The 19,646-nt window shown below is 41.6% G+C and overlaps 2 protein-coding genes across 2 annotated transcripts; both read right to left on the reverse strand.

The window, feature by feature from the left end:
- LOC131231882 (pentatricopeptide repeat-containing protein At1g08070, chloroplastic-like) lies at nucleotides 1-2,271 on the reverse strand. The gene has a single exon (XM_058228227.1). It carries the CDS (start codon nucleotides 2,120-2,122, stop codon nucleotides 152-154), a length of 1,971 nt encoding a protein of 656 aa, XP_058084210.1. The 5' UTR covers nucleotides 2,123-2,271; the 3' UTR covers nucleotides 1-151.
- A 2,447-nt stretch (nucleotides 2,272-4,718) lies between these two features.
- LOC131231883 (ATP-citrate synthase alpha chain protein 2-like) lies at nucleotides 4,719-11,855 on the reverse strand. The gene is made up of 12 exons (XM_058228228.1): nucleotides 11,647-11,855; nucleotides 9,630-9,806; nucleotides 9,108-9,269; nucleotides 8,944-9,024; nucleotides 8,738-8,789; nucleotides 8,029-8,143; nucleotides 7,818-7,899; nucleotides 7,127-7,222; nucleotides 6,816-6,917; nucleotides 6,586-6,702; nucleotides 6,374-6,490; nucleotides 4,719-4,944 (listed from the first exon to the last, which is right to left on the reverse strand). Exons 1-12 carry the CDS (start codon nucleotides 11,743-11,745, stop codon nucleotides 4,873-4,875), a joined length of 1,272 nt encoding a protein of 423 aa, XP_058084211.1. The 5' UTR covers nucleotides 11,746-11,855; the 3' UTR covers nucleotides 4,719-4,872.
- Between the last annotated feature and the right edge of the window lie 7,791 nt (nucleotides 11,856-19,646).

Genomic DNA, 19,646 nt, shown 5'->3' on the forward strand with positions numbered 1-19,646 from the left:
TTCTCCCTACAAAAATGAATGTAATTTCATCTCAAATGCTAGTCTGTTTTCTAACATGCTCTGTGCATCGAACATATTCTTATATTTTTATGAAAAGAGCCTATTAGTTTCAATGCTCTTCTACCTGAAAATTGCATAAATATCTCAAAGTTCACCAATAATCTGCACAAGAGCATGTCCCATTCTTGAAACGATGAAAGCGACTCTGATCCCTCACTATTATTTCTCGATCGTAGATCTTGGATATGAGCTTTGTCGCAGTGTGGCAGTCATCGCAAACTCGAAGGTTCTTCATCACCCGAATTGGTGTTCTGCGACTAGTCTTAATAAGTCCAAACGCAATCGCCAGTTTCTCACTATGGTGACCCATTCGGGGCCTCTCCTCTTCCTGTCCTGCACAAATCGACACCTTGGATGCATTTGTTCGGTAACCTCCCTGCCCCATCCGTCTCTCCATCTCATCTACCATTGAACAGATCGCTTCACTTTCAGCATGGAAATTCTCTCCGCCCATCAGGAACTCATGAACAACACCACCCACCTCTACCGAACTGCAACCAGCAACCTTTTTCACCTTCAAATCATTCATCTTTCTTCTCATCTTACCAGCGTCATTCAATCGTCCTGCCTCAGAGAAAATATTGGACACAAGTGCATAAAAACCGCTATCTTGATCCCCCATTTCAGTCGCAACTCTTGATATATGCTCGGCCAGCTCAACATTCTTATGAATTCTACAAGCACCAAGTAGAGTCTTCCATATGACAGAGTTACTCTCGACAGGCATGTTTTCTATAAGCTCTCGTGCCTCTTCCAAGTGCCCCGCCCGTCCTAGAAGATCAACCATACATCCGTAGTGCCTAACATTCGGAGCCATCTTATAAAAATCCGTAAGAAGATTGAAGGCCATTCGACCCTCTTCCACCAACCCTGCATGGCTACAAGCACTTAGAACACCGACAAAAGTTATATCGTTGGGGACCATCGAAGAGTCCTCCCGCATCCTCGAGAAAACATGGAGGGCATCTTTGCCAAGGCCGTGAGCCGCGAGGCCTCCAATGATTGAATTCCAAGAAGATAATTCCTTCCATGTGAGCTTCTCAAACACATCAAGAGCTTCTTCTATGCACCCGCATTTTGAGTACATATCCACAAGAGCTGATCCAAGAACACCATCCAACTCTATCCCTCTCTTGTCTATGTAGGCATGAATCCACCGTCCTTGTGTAAGTGCACCCAATTGAGCTATGGCTGGAAGAACACTCACAAGCGTGATCCTGTTTGGCTCCAGACCGGCAATCTGCATTTGCAAGAATGTCTCCAGAGCCTCCCTAAATAAGCAATTCTGGGCATAACCTGAAATCATAACTGTCCACGTGACGACATCTCTCTCCGGCATCCGATCAAAAAGATGACGAGCTTCTTCCACACACCCACATCTCAAATACCCACCCATTATCGAATTCCATGAAAATGAGTTCCTCTCAGGCATTTCATTGAACAGTTCCTGAGCAATCTCAACTTCCCCATTCTTCGCATATCCATCAACCATAACACTCCAAGAAACCACATTCTTCTCATCCATTCCATCAAAAACCCGTCGGGCATACCGCATCTCTCCAATTCTTAAATATCCACTAATCAAATCATTTTGGGAAACGATACCTGGGTCGGGACACCGATCAAACACCCTCGAAGCATCATCGCAGCAGCCACATCTTGCATACAACCGAACAAGAGCCCTTTGGACAAAAACATCAGCATTCAATCCAACTTTAATCGCCTGTGAATGCAGCTGCCTACCTTCTTCAATTGCTCGAATTCGACGGCAAGCATCAAATAACGAGGGGAAGGTTAGATGATTTGGAACAAAAAAACCGTCAATTAGAAGCTGATGAAATAAGAGGATGGAGTCTTTGGGAGTTCTGCTTTGTGAATATTCTCTGATCAGGAGATTCCATGATTCTGGTTTCGAGGAAAGAGAGTGGTGTTTGGTGGTGGCGGAAAATCGGATTAGGTGAAATTCTAATTTGGATTTCTGAAAAGGAATGAGATTGGATTTGGGTATTTCTCTATGCTTTTGGATTGCAATATCTGCACGCTGATGTGGTTGTACGGACATGAGTGGCTGGTTTGTTCTTTAACAGAATTTCAAGGCTTGACGATAAACTGAAACGGTCAGAAACCGAATTTTGAAGTTAGGAGCTGATCCAGTGCCCTTAGGTGCACGGTATGTTCGTGCGCCTAGTCTTGTATCATACACGTGGCACATGTTTGTTATGATCAGAACCGTAAAACCTTCAGGGCCCACTACTGAATGGCAGCCAATTGAAAATCGATTTGATTGGACTATTTTGGAGATCTGGTAAATGGATCTCTTCTATCTGATTTGATTGGACTATTGATAATTTCAAACGGTGTGATTTTTGGATCATGAACTGTTCATTAATTGACCCATCAATTTAACGGTTCTGATCTAGCCTCTGGAAGCAAATGAATGGAGGCGTGGTACGTATCATGCCTCCAGTGAGACCGGATCCGATGAGTTGAGGAAGGTAGCATACATAGACGACTAGTTTTAAATAGTGCTCCTTTTGAATAATAGGGCACAGTTACGCTGATCAGAACCGTTCAAAAGATAGGCCCCACCTTCGATATAGAATGGACAAATTATCATTTCAGCCGGACAATACTTTCTAGAAAAAACAGATAACAACGAAAATATCGAATGGCTCACGTACAACCAGAAGTAGTCCTTTGATTCAGTGTCTGAGATCCTTTGAACCGTGAGATTCTTGGCCCACGCCTGTCCACGATAGGTCCTACATATTTGGGGCATGATCCTTTGGGAGTTGTTTAATACTCTGGCAGTGTATAGCGCTTCATACGCAGGCACTCATAAAGTATACACGTGGCATACGTAAATTCATGATCGCTTATATTGTGGAACCCACAGTCACTGAGTCACAGTCCGAAAAACAGAATGGTTGAAGAATCCTAACCTCTCATTCATGGACGCTTGTTTGTTGAAATTGGGCCATTAGACGCTTTTCATCTTCAACCGTCCAATAAATATCCGCCAATTCGATTCAAATAATCAAATAATCTTACTTTTTGGCCCATAAAACAGGGACCCATAATCTGGACAGTTCAATTTTACTTGTACGGCCATATGCAATTTAAAAGTAGTTTCTAAGTGCCTGTGTATCATCCATAGCATTATGTCAGAGTATCAAAGTTTCTCCTAATTTTATTATTATTATTATTGGCCCATAAAACGGGGACCCATAATCTGGATAGTTCAATTTTACTTGTACTGCCACATGCAATTTTAAAGTAATTTCAAAGTGCCTGTGTATCATCCTAGTATTATGCCAAAGTATCAAAGTTTCTCCTAATATTATTATTATTATTATTATTGGCCCATAAAACAGGGACCCATAATCTGGACAGTTCAATTTTACCTGTACGGCCACATGCAATTTTAAAGTAATTTCTAAGTGCATGTGTATCATCCATAGTGTTGTGCCAGAGTATCAAAGTTTCTCCTAATTTTATTATTATTATTTGGCTCTCACTCTCACATGCGGGACTTGCTTGACTCGGGGGTGATTGTCCAAGGTGGCTTGTGACGTTGAACCGGATCAGGTCCGACCGGGTTGACTGGGACGAGTTGCACAGGACTTGTCTGAGTCTTAAAACCACACTCAGCACACGTGAGAAAGATCCAAGCCGTTCATCAGGCGATTCCCACTGACTGTTGATCAGGTAGGCAGACATGCACAGAAGAAATTCACGACCAATGGACCATATCCAACGTAAATATGTTTCCTCAATCAGTGGCCCACCATGACATTTTTGACAGGGTGGACATCTTTCACACGTGCCACGAAGCCCTCCAAGCATCTCTGGGAAGCGAGTAAAAGAAGCATTCGACTTTGGGGGGCCATCATCTCAGGAGTTAGGATCACAAACCCGTGGGCCCACACCCAAAGATTGGATAATAGTATTCAAAAGAAGGAAACAACAGAAAACCGCCATCTATGAACCATTCGGACACTAGCCGAGATCAAGCAAAAAAACAACAGAAATCAGAAATCTATGACCTGTTCAAAGATTCTGCCAAAAAGTCTCTGTTTGGATCCCCTTCAGCTCCTCCCCATTTTGGACTAAGCAAGATTTTATTTTTAAAAAAACCCAAAACAGACACATTCATGACCAGCATCTTGGTATTCGCTCACTGGGCCCCACATCCAAGCGCCCAAGTTCATAGCTAGTGAGTCATTTATCGCCGCTTAAATAGAATCAGAATATCTAGATATGGACACAAATGCCGAATTTTGCTCGCCACATGCAACATGTGTGTACAGGATCTGGGAGCTTGTCATGCGGGTCCCGCTAAGAGCAGGCCATGGTCCAAAAAAAATAAAAAACAGTCAGATAATCCCAACCACTTAATCAGAACAGAGCCCAATCTGGGTGGTGATCGACCACTTCCTTAAATTGGAAAGCAGGGATTTACCAGTCGGCTGTCTTTTTCAGGCTGTTGTTCGTTCATGATGTGGAAAACCGGCTGCTGGGACGGATCTAGTAGACATCTTCCAAGTGCCCCCATGCAAAGTTATGTATGCATTTTTAAGGTGTGTGACAAGCCACATGCAATTAACACAATTCCTAGCTATAATCACGAAATTGAATATTTCCACCAGACTAAATAATGCAAGTAAGAACTTGCAAGTAATATAACATTGGCAAGAAATGTTCTGGTGCTACAACTCAGCTTCCATAGGGAGAAAGCAGGCCTGAGTTCTTTAATTTTCTCGACATGGGAATTCTAGAATCATAAAAAGAGGAGTTGAAAGGGAAAATTGTTCACGCAGCTGACATAACGCATTCGATCGCTTGCTTGCAAATTCCAGTCATTGTAGCCTCTGGCCCATAAACCTACAACAATAGAATGCCAAACCTAGGTCAACCCGCGACAGGAAAACAAAAGTTCCCCGAAGTGTAAATGAACAAAGGGATCTGATTCAACCAAAAAGTAGCGAACATTGGTCATGGTGACCCTCAGAGATTAGTCATGAGCTCAGAGTTGAGAATCTGCATCTGAGAAAGGGCACAAACCCTTTTTCTACTATTGGTGGTACTGCCAAGTGTAGAAAAAAGGCATGTATTTGTTGAACAATTTACTCCCCCCGCTTTTTTTTTTCATCAGAGCTGACTAATGCTGAATTGTGTCTCGATGCATGGCTCAATGGTAGACGCCCTGCATTTCAACACTAAAGTCCTGGGTTCGAGTGGTGGGTGGGTGTGTTAAAAAGGAAAAAAAAAAATTTTTAAATGCTGAAAATTCAGCATTTTTTTTTTTTTTGGGTAAATTTGTTAATTTGTTTTGGAAGGTAAGTTTTGGGATTTTTAGCCCAAAATTCCTCAGCAATTCGAATTTTACCAAATAAGGGGAAATTATCAAATGCCATCCTCTGTTTTTTTTTTTTTTTTAAAAAAGTAGTGAAGTTGAGAATTGTAAGCTGAAATTGTATGCACATAACATCCAACCTGTCCAACATATGCACCCCACCATGGTGATCACATGAACCAAAAATCTGGCTGATCAAATCATCAGTGGGCCACACTTGAATTTCGATGATTTTGGGTGGTGTATATTACTTTATGGCTTGGCCCAGCTTACGGTTGGATCCACCATATTTTTTGTTCGCCTGGTAATCATTGTGGGGTGCATTTATTGGGCAGGTTGGTCAAACGCATACCATGTGAGCCCAACAATTCTTGACTCGCCACTTTTTAATGAAGAAAATAAATGAGAGCATTTGCGTAATTTCTCTCCTCAGAAAGCATCACCTGGGAATTTGTTTCCTCAAGGCACCATTTGGTAAAATCTGAATTCTTGAGAAAATTCGTGGTAAAAAAATCCCTAAAAATCTTCTGGAAGGTACAAATTTTATCGGAAGGTAAAATAATAAGGATTTTTTTTTGTCTGGTGGGAAGAATCCTCTAAATATTATGGTCTTGTACCAGTTTCGGTTTCTTGGAATACGACCAGAGAAAGTAGAAAGGCAGGCATATGCATATCCAAAATAGAGTGTGTAAATAGCATCTGTTTCATGACCAACAGAAAAAGGAAGAAAGTGGAAATGACGTGAATGAATGGCAATCTTTGTAATAGAAAACAGCACTATCTTTGTTAGCTAAAAAAACGAGGGATTTGCCAAACTGAAAAGTACCCAAGTAGCTGAAAACACCTTTAAGAAAAAAAAAAAAAAATTTATGTAGAAAGAATGGGGGAAAACTCGTTCAAAAATCATCATTGACGGTACAAAGAGCTGATATGATAATGCAGATTGTCATTTCTTACCTCAAGGGGAACCCCTAGTTCCACTCCCAGAGTCCGCATTTTTGCCAAACCAGTCTGATAGTTTGGCCCGCCTCTTCGAACATAGATGTGCATTCTCGATGCCTTTAGCTTGGATTCCTACAGAATTGAACAGAGATATTTCAGCTTGTGCACAGAAAAATGATAATGTTAGCAACGAACAGCCAATAGGGATGCAGTGGGTAAAAACATACCTTCTCCCTTAAAGCTCGAATAATGCCATTGAAAGTAGCCGCAACGTCAGTAAAATTAGCTATGCCTCCTCCAATGAGAAGGGCTCTCTTGCGACCATCGGGATCAGCAGTAGCACACTGCAACATAATAAATGGGGGAAGAAGGAAAAGACATCAGTGCACCACGGTCAATGAGAAGTGTTATGGTATCGACCCAACTGAAAAATGAGATGATGGAAATGAGTTCTTACATCAATAACAACTCTGGCATACTGTAAAACCTCATCTTCATTTGGAGCTCCGCTGTACTCAGCGTAATTTCCAAGCTCCGATGCATAACCCAAATCTCCAACCTAAATACATGTAAAGCTAATTTCATCAAAGGGCATTCACACTTGTAATTCCATGCCTGGCACCAACGTGAGATTCCAGAAATTCTAAGGGCAATGTGTTTGTGTGCATGTTTTCAGCCAGAAATTTGAAGAGTTCCACCTCTACACAGTTTGAGCAAAGTAAAACATGGGAAGCCATAAGATAGGGTCTGTGAGACAGGTATACTTACGGTATCAGCATATATGACGCTTGCACCCCCTCCAGCTACCATAGTCCAGATGCGTCCTTTAGGGTTTAAAACAGTGAATTTCAGAGAGGCGCTTGTCTGCAATGACATAGTAAGGATCAGTACACCATGGGAAAGTCCTTCAAGCAAAGTGGTACTTCTTGACTGAAAAAAGAATAAAGAAAAAGGTCCCTGACGGAATGGAGAGAAAAAGAAAAAGGTCAAGGGACATGCATCCCAAGCAATTGAGGAAACAAGTATATAAATTGCTTCTGATAAGCAAGGATGAAATTATAAGGTAGTGAGCATTTTCTAGCATGAGAATTATAGTGTGATAAGGCCTGTATGAACTAAAGAAACCAGAACAAATTACAGTTACTTTCTGCAGCCCAAATTGACTGACAAGGTGGGACCCATAAGTTTTTATTTCATCCTTTTTTGGGAAGAAGCGCCCAGAATGCAATGGATTTAGTTTCATCAAGCAAAAAAAAAAAAAACTCGTCTGTGGGATTTACTTCTGCAAATTAACAAAAAATAAAAACATGGAGGCCTGGGCCTCTAGTTGTTAGTAATATTGGATATCAAAACTAATTGTAATTTGTTTCGGTTTCTTGAATGCAAATACATCCCAAAGGCCGTAGAGAATTGTATGACGACTATCAATTCAAAGAAACTGCTAGAAGAACGCATCTACCTTTTCATCCAATCCATGAACAAAGCTTTCTGTACTGCTCAGTACTCTTCCAAACGGCAGTGGAAATTCCATGTTCCCCCATCTACAGAGTAAACCACATATTTACCAAGAGCAATACTAGCTACAAATAAGAAAATCTTGAAAAGACAGTTTTTATAAGGTACTAATGAGATCAAATAAAAAAGAAAAAGAAAAAGAAAAGAAATGGTACTTTCTGAAGTTCTTGAAGGCAGCAGTGTCATCTAATTCTCCGCGCATATCCAATGGATACGGATTTCCATCTACCAATGTAAATGGATTCATCTCTAGGAAAGAGAAATCCAGATCTGCAAAGGGACATGGTAAATCAGTTTCGAGCTGGAATGCCAAGGGCCAGATATTTCTATAGGAAAACACATTTTGACACAAAAATATGCATACATGGGAACCGCAAACCATATCTGAGTTTTGCAATTTATAAAAGTTAAGAGCTATTAAGCATGATAGATAAGGACTCAATAGTCTAAATCAACCTGCTTTCTGTAAAATATGATGGAACTTGTACACTTTTTAGCCAAAAAATATCCATGCTACATTCAAGTCCTTTAAAATACGATCTAGAAGAAGCCGAGTGGAGGGTTACCCTATCTTCTTAATCCTGGGACGGTGGGCTTTTTAGTGTCTATTTTGAAGACAGGGCAAAAGACGAGGTTTGCAAAAGTGCATCCAAACATATAACACCAACTGGAGTTTGGTTCAAAACATTGTTTAGGCCCATTTAAGGGTGCATCCAAACATATAACACCAACTGGAGTTTGGTTCAAAACATTGTTTAGGCCCATTTAAGGGTGCATCCATAGGCCCTAAGATCCAAAGTTGGCCTCTGCTCCTTAAAATAGGCAGCCATATATCAGAATAATCAACCCCTAAAACATGCTTACCTTGAAATACTGTGAAAACTCCTCTGATGAAGTTCCCTATTTTCTCTCGCACCTAAGCCCACAGACATGTATAGTATGAACATGCCATGCCATGAAAATCAAAGCACAGTAAACCCAAGAGAATGAATCTACCAATATATAGCAGTAAAATGAGAAATACCACAATATTCTAAAATCATGAAGCACAATGAAAAAACAGGTTTCACCTCCAAGGGAAGCATAGCTATCAGTGGAGCACATTCCTCGGATGTCAGAGGCTTCTCTGTTGGTAGAAACAACGTCTTCACCTGCACAACTCAGGATCCGATGACTGTCAAGAGAAATGCAGCTTGAGTAGGAGAAACGCCAATCCACGAGTAGGAAGACCTACCTTGTCCCAGTTCTCTTCGATCTCAATGCCCCCACATTCTGAAAAGCTTATGGTGCTCCCAAGCCTCTCGGATACAATCGAAAGGTAGAATTCTTGGTCATGAGGTACAAATGGTTCAACAATGAATGTAGTTATCGGTGCCTTGCAACCGCCCATCTCAACCTAGAAAGGACAACATCCATTAAAGAGCATGCCAAGATATAAAGAGGAAATGTGCAATGCTCAATCAAGCATTTGGGCCGCAATACAAATTGCTGATACAGTGGGCTCATGGGTGGTAAAGGTACCCAAATATCTACCCTATCAGATGATCCTAACCATCCACTTGGGCCCATTGGTTGTAACCATCCACTTTCATCAGATAGGCGGAGTCACTCGAAAGATTGGATAAATAAGCTTGGCCCACTGGATCACAGATTGAATTACTAAACAGTGGGCCCACCTATAATATTGATGGATCAAACAGAAAAGTGCCATTTCTTAAAATCAAAATTTTCTACTTATGGTTAGTTCGAAGATCACCTCTACGCCAAGGCGTTCTTTCACAAATTGAGCAACCTGGGCCAGATCTAGGTTTAAAGCCACCAAACCGCTCTTCCCACGTTTCCCAAACAACATGTCTGGCTTCACAACCAGTCTGGTGGATGAAAGCCATGGTTCTCTGTTCACCAATTCGGTGAAGTCCGTTGATTCCGTTACCTTAATAATCAAAATAAACACAATGTTCTTAACATCTTCCTACAATTAGACAGAAAACAGCAACACTTTCCGTTCTTCAGATAGGAAAACAATGAAAATACTGTCCCATTCATCAGATGAAGAAAAAGTAAAAATAGATAAGTAAATAAATTCAACCTAAAAATACAGGAAATTTTTTTCATCACTGATTGGGGCTGGATACATGAAAATCTTTATTTCCTCAAAATATATGTGAAAATCTCAATTGAAACCTCAGGTGTTGCTAACATATGCACACAAGCACAACTGGGGTGAAGATCTGTGCAACTAGGATCAGAATATCAATCTAGACCATCCATCTGGTGGGCCCCCCTGTTGATGTGCCACTTACAAAGGTCATGCCAACAGGACAACCATCTGAACAGTGATCTGCGAACAGATGACCATAACAAAAGAAGGCCCTTTTCATTCATACCATCCATTTTCTAGGCCACCAGTCTGATGATTAGGATTATTTGATTGAAGTGATTGCCAAGACGTGGCCAATCCACGGTGGGGGCAGTTAGATGGACAGTCTGGATTCATGATTGGATAATCCACATCTCCCATAATGAGATGCATTACACGCATGCCATATTCGATCATCAATCTAGTGGTGGGCCCCTACAGTTGATAGAACACATGCAAAGATCATACAAATTGGACAATCATCTGAACAGTGCCCTGTGAACAGATGGATATAACAAAAGAAGGCTTTCATTTCATCATAACCATAAATTTTCTAGGCCATTAGCTTGATGATGAGGATGGCCTGATCTGACTGGTTGTCGAGAAATGACCAATCCAAGGTGGGGGTAACTACATAAACAGTCTGGATCCATGATTAGATCATCTACATGTCCCATATTGAGATGTATTAGACACTTGCAAGATCTGATAATCTAAATCATCCATATGGTGGGCCCCACTGTTGATGGGCCATTTGCAAAGATCATGCGAATCAAACAATAATCTGAAAAGTAACCTGTGAACATATAGCTATAACAAAAGGCCTTTTTTTTTCCTTCAATATAACCATCCATTTTCTAGGCAATTAACTTGATGCTGAGGATTGTCGGATCAAACTGATTGAGGAAACATGGCCAATCCAAGGTGCAGGCAACTCTACAGACGGTCTGGATCCGTTTTCCTTCAATATAACCATCCATTTTCTAGGAAATTAGCTTGATGCTGAGGATTGTCTGATCAAACTGATTGATAAAACATGGCCAATCCAAGGTGCAGGCAACTCTACAGACGGTCTGGATCCGTGATCAGACCATCCAAATGTCCCATAACAGGAGCTGACTTCTAACATAATGCAAATTAGTTGAACCAGATTATTTCCAAAATTTCAAATTAAAAAAATTTAAAAATTTAAAAAAAAAATTAAAAAATTTATATAAAAATAAAAATAAAAATAAAAACTTATACAGGAACAAAAATCCACCTGAAATACATAAGGATTTAAGAAAAAACATTTATTTTCTCAAAAAAATTTTAAAAATAAAAGAAAAGAAAATGAACCCTTCAAACTCCCTGAGTTAGAGGTTCCTCACCATTGTTCATCTAGTAGGTCCCACCATAGATTTTACCGGTGTTCATAGATCTGAACCGTCCATACAAACGAAGCATAGAAACAACCATTTCACATTTCAAAACCTCAGCATAGACAGCCAGAAACACCTATCGAAGGGATTTTTTGCACGTGGCCCATCCACAGTGGGGCCAGCTAGATGAACGGTGTAGATCACAAAGTAGCACATCAGAAACCGTCAGACGAAGAGTAATGCCGGGAAAAACCCGGATCCAGTGAGATTACCTGCGCGGAGCAGATCTGCAAATCGATCCCTGCGAGTCTCTTCAAATGCTCCTTCAATAGCCTCTTCGAATCGTACTCTCGGATCTTCTTCCTCGCCATTCTCTCTCTCTCTCTCTCTCTCTCTCTCTCTCTCTCTCTCTCACCCCGGCGCACAATAGATGAAGCCCCTCTTGGCGAGATGGGATTTTAAAGGGAGGGAAGGGGGTATTAGGTAGACTACCGAACAACGGCCTGAGAGAGGGGAAGGTGGCAGAATGGGTAGTTGCCTGCCACGGGTAATTTAGAAAATACGCGGTCGCATCTTTCAACATTATACACGAGTTTTAAATTATGATACGTGGCATCTTTTCCTGTAATCCGGACCATTGGTCCGTTCTTTCCAGACGTGATATGATAATTAAATTATAAATTATGTTAAAATAATGATCCTACCCTTTCATTTTGTCGCCCATAGATATACGGTTGAGAAGAGAAACTTAACAACCGTCGAAATTCAAGACGCTAGATCTGCTTATAAAACGATCCCCATGACACCTGTTGCAGGAAAAGCGTGGAACAAGGGCCCACCGTAATTTTTTATGACATCCACTCGGTCCATCAGGTACGCAACCTCATGTTAGGAGCTGAGAACTTAGGTGGGCCACACCACAGGCAAGGATGGGGAGGCCTACCATAGAAATCTGCCTGGGCCGACCGTGTTGCTTTTACGTGGCATCCAACCCGTTCATCTGGTGATAACCAAAAGGATAAACATATATCTTAAAAATCAGCCTGATCTAAAAAAATCATGTGAGCCACTCCGTGGGGCCCACCATGAAAATCAATGTGACATCCACTCTGTCCATCAATTTCACCAGTCTAAAACTAAAATGGGCCACACCACAGGAAATAGTTAATGGACAGCCCACCATCATGGTGGGAAATCGGGGATTGGGTACTACCCCGCCGGACCCCAGCTAGGAATGAACAGGGGAGGCCACCATGACTTATATTTTTATCCACACCGTCCATCCATTTCGCCGTATCATTTTTGTATTTAGGTCCAAAAATGAGGCAGTTCCAAGCCTGTAGTGGATCACACTGAGGGGATTAAACACTGACTGTTTAAAACTTTTTGGAGGCCATACAAGTTTTGGATCAATCTCATATTTGTGTTTTCCTTCATCCAGGTCTATGTAACCTTATGAACAGATTAGATGGAAATTATCCATCATAGTAGGCCCCAGAAAGGTTTTAACTGTGCGTGTCGTCATCATCTCTGCTTCCTGTAGTGTGGTCCACTTAAGCTCGGGATCTGAATCATTTTTGGGCTGGTACCTAGAATGATATGGAAAAATGGATGGGCAGTGTGGATAAAACCCATACATCACGATGGAACCTCAGGACGACTGTCTGTTGTAAGTACCAGATCCGCGTACCCACCGCTGAACCGTTCCTGGGCCCATAAGGATGTTTATATGCCATCCAACACCTTATTGTGCTGTCGCTTTCATTTTTGAATCTGCCTGATTTTTTGAGTTCAAATCCTAACACGGGCTGGCTCGATGGATGGATGACGTGGATGTCGCACAGACATCAAGGTGGGCCGTGTTCCGTGCGATATTCAATCGATTTATTGCACGTGCGTCCCGCATATCTTTGTTCCGTTAATCCATTTTTACAGATCATTTCAGGGCTTGATACAAATAATGATTGGGATATAAATCTTAAGTAGGCCTCACCAGAGGATAAAAATAATAAATGAATATTCATAATTAAAATCCTCATAAGGCCTACTGTATTGTTTATTTGACATCCAATCTGTTGATTTGGTCATAAAGACCCAGATGAAGGGAAAAAATAAATATCAGCTTGATCCAAAACTTTTATGGTCCCAAAACGTTTTTAATGGTCAAATTTCACTCAACACTGTTTTCTGTAATGTGGTCCACTTGAGATTGAGATATACTTCATTTTTTTTATCATATCATAAAATGATATAAAAAAATAAATGGACGGCATGGATGACACACATACATCATGGTGGGCCCCACAGAGCACCGACCATCAGCGAATGGCCGGTGTCAGGGGGAGTAGCCAATCCGTTCCCAGTTTTTACAAGTGAAGTGCAGGGTTCAATGATCCAAACCATTGATATGAAGGATCTTACCGTGGATGTACCATGCACCAAAAATTCCTCCGGTTGTAAGATCATAGCTGTATAATTTTTGGACCTTTCTTCTTGATTGAATGTGGACTGTTGCTGTATATTCTCTCTTAACCGTTTGTTTGTTGACCACCCCTGGAAGGTAAGGGAGAATTTTGATGCGTGAGCAATGACCGTAGGGATTTGGATTGCCACGTGTAGAACACAGCACCAAGTCAGTACATTATCTACGTGGCAAAGTTCCGTGAGCCCCACTATGATGTATGTGTTATATCTACACTGTTCATCCATTTTTTTCATATCATTTTAGGGCCTGTTTGGCCGGCCGGATTTAATGAGATTAGGAGGGATGGGATCAATTTTAAGGTAATGATGGTGATGTTAGTCGATTGGTTTAAGATCCATCCTATTGCTATATCCTGGGTCTGTTTGGTTAGTTTGGCATATCCGGTTGTTTAGATGTGATATGGAATGTTGTAAACCCATTGGCTGAAAACATACTGCCCATTTGGATAATAGTTTCAAAATCCAGGATTGATATTCGGTAGGAAAAAATTCCATCCATGTGCACGATACGCTGTACACAGTCCATGCCATAGAAAAAGGGTTTGCAATGGACCCCACAAACTGAAATAGTGTCATCGAAGCCGTCCAATATAACTGATGCAAGGAGGACTTGACGTCTTACAAAAAAAAAAAAAAGATAATGTGGTCCAGATATCCAGTGGACCACACCATTCTCTTTATGGGGCATTATAATTACATGCACGTGTATCAGGTCCAGAAATGAAGTGGCGCACCACGTGAAGATCGCCTGATATGGACTGTCCAATATAACTGCCCAATTTTAAAATGAGAAGGGAGGCAAAAAATGTGTGTTGTCCAAATATCCCGTGGACCACATCAAATGATTCAGAACCCCATTAAAAACACTTTCACGTGTAGCAGGTCCACATATCCAGTAGACCATACTAAATGACAGTGGTTGGAGATAAAATCATCGACAAGGTGAAGCAGTCCTAGATATACAGGTGACCACGCCAACTGTTACCCATGTGATCAAATCAACCACCATACGATGACAGTTCAAAATATGTATTCTTCAATCAAGTACAGAAACACTAATACCTATAATTTAAAAATAATATATAACACAAAGAAAAGAAGCAGAATGACAATCAAAAGTGCATAAAATCTCTCTCCAAATGACAGGGCAGGATCATCAGTCGATGTGGCCCTAGAAACCATGGTTTGGGTCGTCTGTTGGATAGACAAAGTTGATGAATGATGAATGTCAACCTTGTTAAAATATGTGGCAACATATCCCTCATGAGATCCTCGTCCAAGTCCCGATTGTACACTGGTATTACCGAAGTGATTGTCCCAATATGCAACAGCTTCCTTCTAATTCTTGAAAGCTCGATGTCTGCTTCCGCTGTATCCCTCGACCTTTAATCTAGCATCGTCCCATGACAGATATATGCCCGGCCGACACCCCACCAGTACAATGTAGTACTTTTCTTTTGCCATCTGCATTAACATGTCTATTATTGGCATGAGATTCATGTTTGTGAATAAGATCGCATTTAAAAAACATGCAGTATTGTCCAACCAAGAAAAAAAATAATGTTTGTGATCTAATGTATTAAAAAAGTTGTGAGTACGTACCTTTTCTCCAAACGAAGTGTGTGGTCCCATCTGTCTTAATGTGCATAAATCAAGCATGTGATTACATCTATTAAAGATATTAAATAACAAAAAGTATTCATTGTGACGCAGGGGAGGACGTGATGTCGAGCACCGTCTTCCTCAAGGGGATAACTATTCCGAATCCACGGAAATTCTCTAGACTCCTCACAGAGACTTCTCGAATCCACGAGGAAAGAAAGCCGAAAATAGAAATAAATTCTAATAAATTCGAAATTGATTAATGAATCATTAAAAATGAGTTCACAACCCTTTAAATAAGGGTATCAAACAATGAGAAAGAAATCATAATCAAACTACAACTCAAACTACTAGAATCCGCGACTTACTATAAATAGTAAACTTACTATTTATAGGCGGTCGTGATGTCTACTAGTGCGCAAGGTTTTCAGCCAAAAATAGTAAGTGTCCTATTTGGCTTCACCAAACCGTTCTCCTAATTATTCTAAGCTCTTTTCACGTTGGGCGCAACTCCTAAAGCCCGACGGATGAAGAGTTATAATCAAACTAAAACTTACTATTTATAGTAAAAACAAAATTAAAACAGGGAAACGACCGTCAATCAAGGGGTTTTTCGCAATTCTGGGCTGCGTAACCCGGCGTAGCGGGGTTGGTTGGCTAAAGTATCTCGCAATTCTGGATTGCAAGATACCCCCGATCTAAGGTCCGATGGTCCGGATCACTTCTGTCTTTGACCGGGCCTTTTCTGATCCATCTTGGCCATGAAACTGTCTGCGACCCGCTCTACATCAGTCCCCTCCACTTCAAAAGAACTCGTCCTCGAGTTCTCATCCTGCGCTAGTTCATGATACTCGGTCAGGTCTGTGACGTTGAAAGTCCGTGAGATTGTCATGTCATCTGGAAGATCAACAACATAAGCATTGTCATTGATCTTTTGAATGATTGGTACCAGTCTAATCTTTTTATTCTTCAACTTGTTGTACGTTTCAGTCGGAAATCGTCCCTTGCGCAGATGGACCATTACTTGGTCACCCACCTCGAACACTTTTTGTCGCTGATGCTTGTCGGCTTGCTCCTTGTATTTTTCGTTCGAGGTATGTAGCTTGATTTATACTTCCGCATGAATACCCATGATCTTGTCATCCATATGTTCCGTTGCAATGCTCATGCCTGGAAGCTTGAGCAGAGGGACCAAGTCTAGTGTGTGGCGAGGCACTCGTCCATAAATAACCTGGAATGGGGATTTCCCTGTCGAGCGGTTCACCATGTTGTTGAATGCAAACTCCGCTTGAGACAAGGTCAAATCCCACTGCTTCGATTTTTCTCCTGAAATACATCGAAGGAGGTTTCCCAACATGCGATTCACAACCTCAGTTTGACCGTCAGTTTGTGGGTGGTAGGCGCCGTTGAACTGAAGTCTTGTATCGAATCGAGTCCACAAAGTCCGCCAAAAGTGGCTTATGAACTTCGTGTCACGGTCAGAAGTAATAGTCTTAGGAACCCCGTGTGGCTGCACAATTTTTCTGAAGAATAGATTCGTCACGTGTGTTGCATCGAGAGTATTCTTGCATGGAATAAAGTGCACCATCTTAGAGAAATGATCTACTACAACGAACACCGAATCCATGCCGCGTTGTGTTCGTGGGAGACCAAGCACGAAGTCCATAGATAAATCCTCCCAAGGGCCGTCAGGCACGGGTAACGAAGTGTAAAGGCCCGTATTATGAGATTGCTCCTTAGAAGTCTGACAAATATAACAACGTTGGACCGCCTTTCCCACATCACGTACCAATTGCGGCCAGTAATACCGTTCTTCCACAAGAGCTCGCGTCTTGTCTCGCCCAAGGTGTCCAGTAAGGTCACCTCCATGTAGCTCTTAGATTATTTGTTCCCTTTAGCGAACTGTTTGGGATGTACAGTCGATTTCCCTTAAAAAAGGAACCCGTCTTGCATATGTAAGTCACCGGGGTGACCTTCTTGGCATCTAACCCATGCGTCCTTGAAGTCATCGTCATCGGCATATATGTCTTTGAGGCGCTTGAACCCGACAACCTCATTGCTCATAGTGACTAACAAAGTTGTACGTTGACTCAGTGCATCAGCTACTTTGTTCTGTTGCCCTAACTTATGTTTTAGTACGAACGTGAATTCCTGCAAAAATGAGATCCATCTAGCATGCACACGGTTAATGTTAGCTTGACTATTAATGAATTTGAGAGCTTGATGGTCCGTGTAAAGTATGAATTCCCTTTAAATTAAATAATGTCACCAGTGTCGCAGTGCTTGGACAACCACGTATAACTCAATCTCATATGTAGACCACTTATTATGTACATTGCCAAGTTTCTCGCTGTAGAAGGCTATCGACCTACCTTCTTGAGATAAAACTCTCCCAATTCCGACATATAAGGCATCATATTCGACTTCAAATAGTTTGTCGAAGTTGGAAAGTACAAGAACCGGGGTCATGGATAATCTGCGCTTGATTTCGGCAAAGCTCCTGTCGGCTTCATCAGTCCACTGAAACTGCCCTTTCTTCATGCAATCTGTGATTGGTGACACAATGGTACTGAAATTTTTCACAAACCGACGATAGAATGTCGCCAGTCCATGAAAACTTCGCACTTTGTGAATATTTGTAGGAACCGGCCATTCTCTGATTGCCTTCACCTTTTCCTCATTTACCCGAATGCCCGTTGATGTGATGACAAAACCCAGAAACAATAGGCTATCAGTCATGAAGCTGCACTTTTTTAAATTGAGGTACAGTTTATTTTTAGTGAGCACTTGAAGGACCTTCTTGAGGTGTTCCATATGGGTGGTTTCCTCTTGACTATATATCAAAATATCATCGAAGTAAACCACAACGAACCGCCCAATAAAAGGTTTCAGAACTTGGTTCATCAATCTCATAAATGTGCTAGGCGTATTCGAAAGACCGAAGGGCATGACCATCCATTCGTATAATCCTTCCTTGGTCTTAAAGGTTGTTTTCCACTCATCACCCGACCGTATTCGAATCTAATGGTAGCCGTTCCTTAGGTCCAATTTAGAGAATATTTTTACACCCTCTAGCATGTCCAGCATATCGTCCAACCGTGGTATAGAAAATCTGTATTTTATGGTGATTTTGTTGATGGCTCGGCTGTCGACACACATGCGCCAACTCCCATCTTTCTTTGGAGTTAATAGAGCTAGTACAGCACATATACTCATGCTCTCTCGAATAAGACCCTTACGGATTAACTCCTCTACTTGTCCCTGCAGAATCTCGCACTCATTCGGACTTATTCGATAATGAGGACGATTCGGTAAACTGGACCCAGGGACAAAGTCGATATGGTATTGGATATCCCGCATGGGGGGTAACCCATCGAGAAGGTCATCGGGCCGGATTTCTTTGAATTCATGTAGTAGGGGCCTTAGTCTTCCAGAGATGTTGGTAGGCTCAAGTTCTTCCCCTTTTACAATTAATGCATAAGTCTGTCCTGTTTCCTTTGATTCTTCCACGAAGTCCCGTATGGTTAAGAGAAAATGGCCCTCCACTTTAGAAGTTTCAGGTGGTCCCTCTGGATCCATAGGGGCCAATATGGTCTTCCGGCTGTCCTTGACGAAGATATATATATTATCTCGCCCTTTATGAGTGGCGTCACGGTCAGATTGTCAGGGCCGATCGAGTAGTATGTGACATGCTTCCATGTCAACGACATCGCATACTACTTCATCCTTATAATGTTTGCCAATTGAAAAGGATATAGTACATCATTCAGTTACCTTTGTTTTGCTGACCTTCTTAATCCAACCGATTGTATATGGAGAGGGGTGACGCTCCGTTTTCAATTATAATTTTTCCATCATGACCTTGGAGACGATGTTCTCGCTACTCCCATTGTCAATGATCACGTCACAAACCTTTCGATTCACCGTACACCTAGTACGGAAGATGTTATGCCGTTGTGGATGCACTTCTTTTCTTGACGCATATAATAGTCGCCTCATGACGAGCGACTTGCCGTAATCTTGCTGAATCCAACCTGAATCATCTGCCTCATCCTCGGTGGTATGCTCCTGTTCTTTAATATCTGGATCTTCATAAGCGTTATCAGCACTACCATCATTGATGGCTAGGTTTGTCACTTTTCGCTGGGGACAAGTATTTGATAGGTGGCCCGGTTGGCCATAACAA

Source organism: Magnolia sinica, chromosome 17 (assembly GCF_029962835.1).
Source record: "Magnolia sinica isolate HGM2019 chromosome 17, MsV1, whole genome shotgun sequence".
In the NCBI taxonomy this organism is placed as follows: domain Eukaryota; kingdom Viridiplantae; phylum Streptophyta; class Magnoliopsida; order Magnoliales; family Magnoliaceae; genus Magnolia; species Magnolia sinica.

Bases quoted from the DNA above. Each gene is read 5' to 3' on its own strand.
- LOC131231882 (XM_058228227.1), bottom strand. From the start codon at position 2,122: ATGTCCGTACAACCACATCAGCGTGCAGATATTGCAATCCAAAAGCAT.
- LOC131231883 (XM_058228228.1), bottom strand. From the start codon at position 11,745: ATGGCGAGGAAGAAGATCCGAGAGTACGATTCGAAGAGGCTATTGAAG. The intron at 9,270-9,629 runs GTGATCTTCGAA...TGTCCTTTCTAG, and splicing joins AAGAACGCCTTGGCGTAGAG to GTTGAGATGGGCGGTTGCAA. The intron at 7,900-8,028 runs GTACCATTTCTT...TTTACTCTGTAG, and splicing joins GCCTTCAAGAACTTCAGAAA to ATGGGGGAACATGGAATTTC.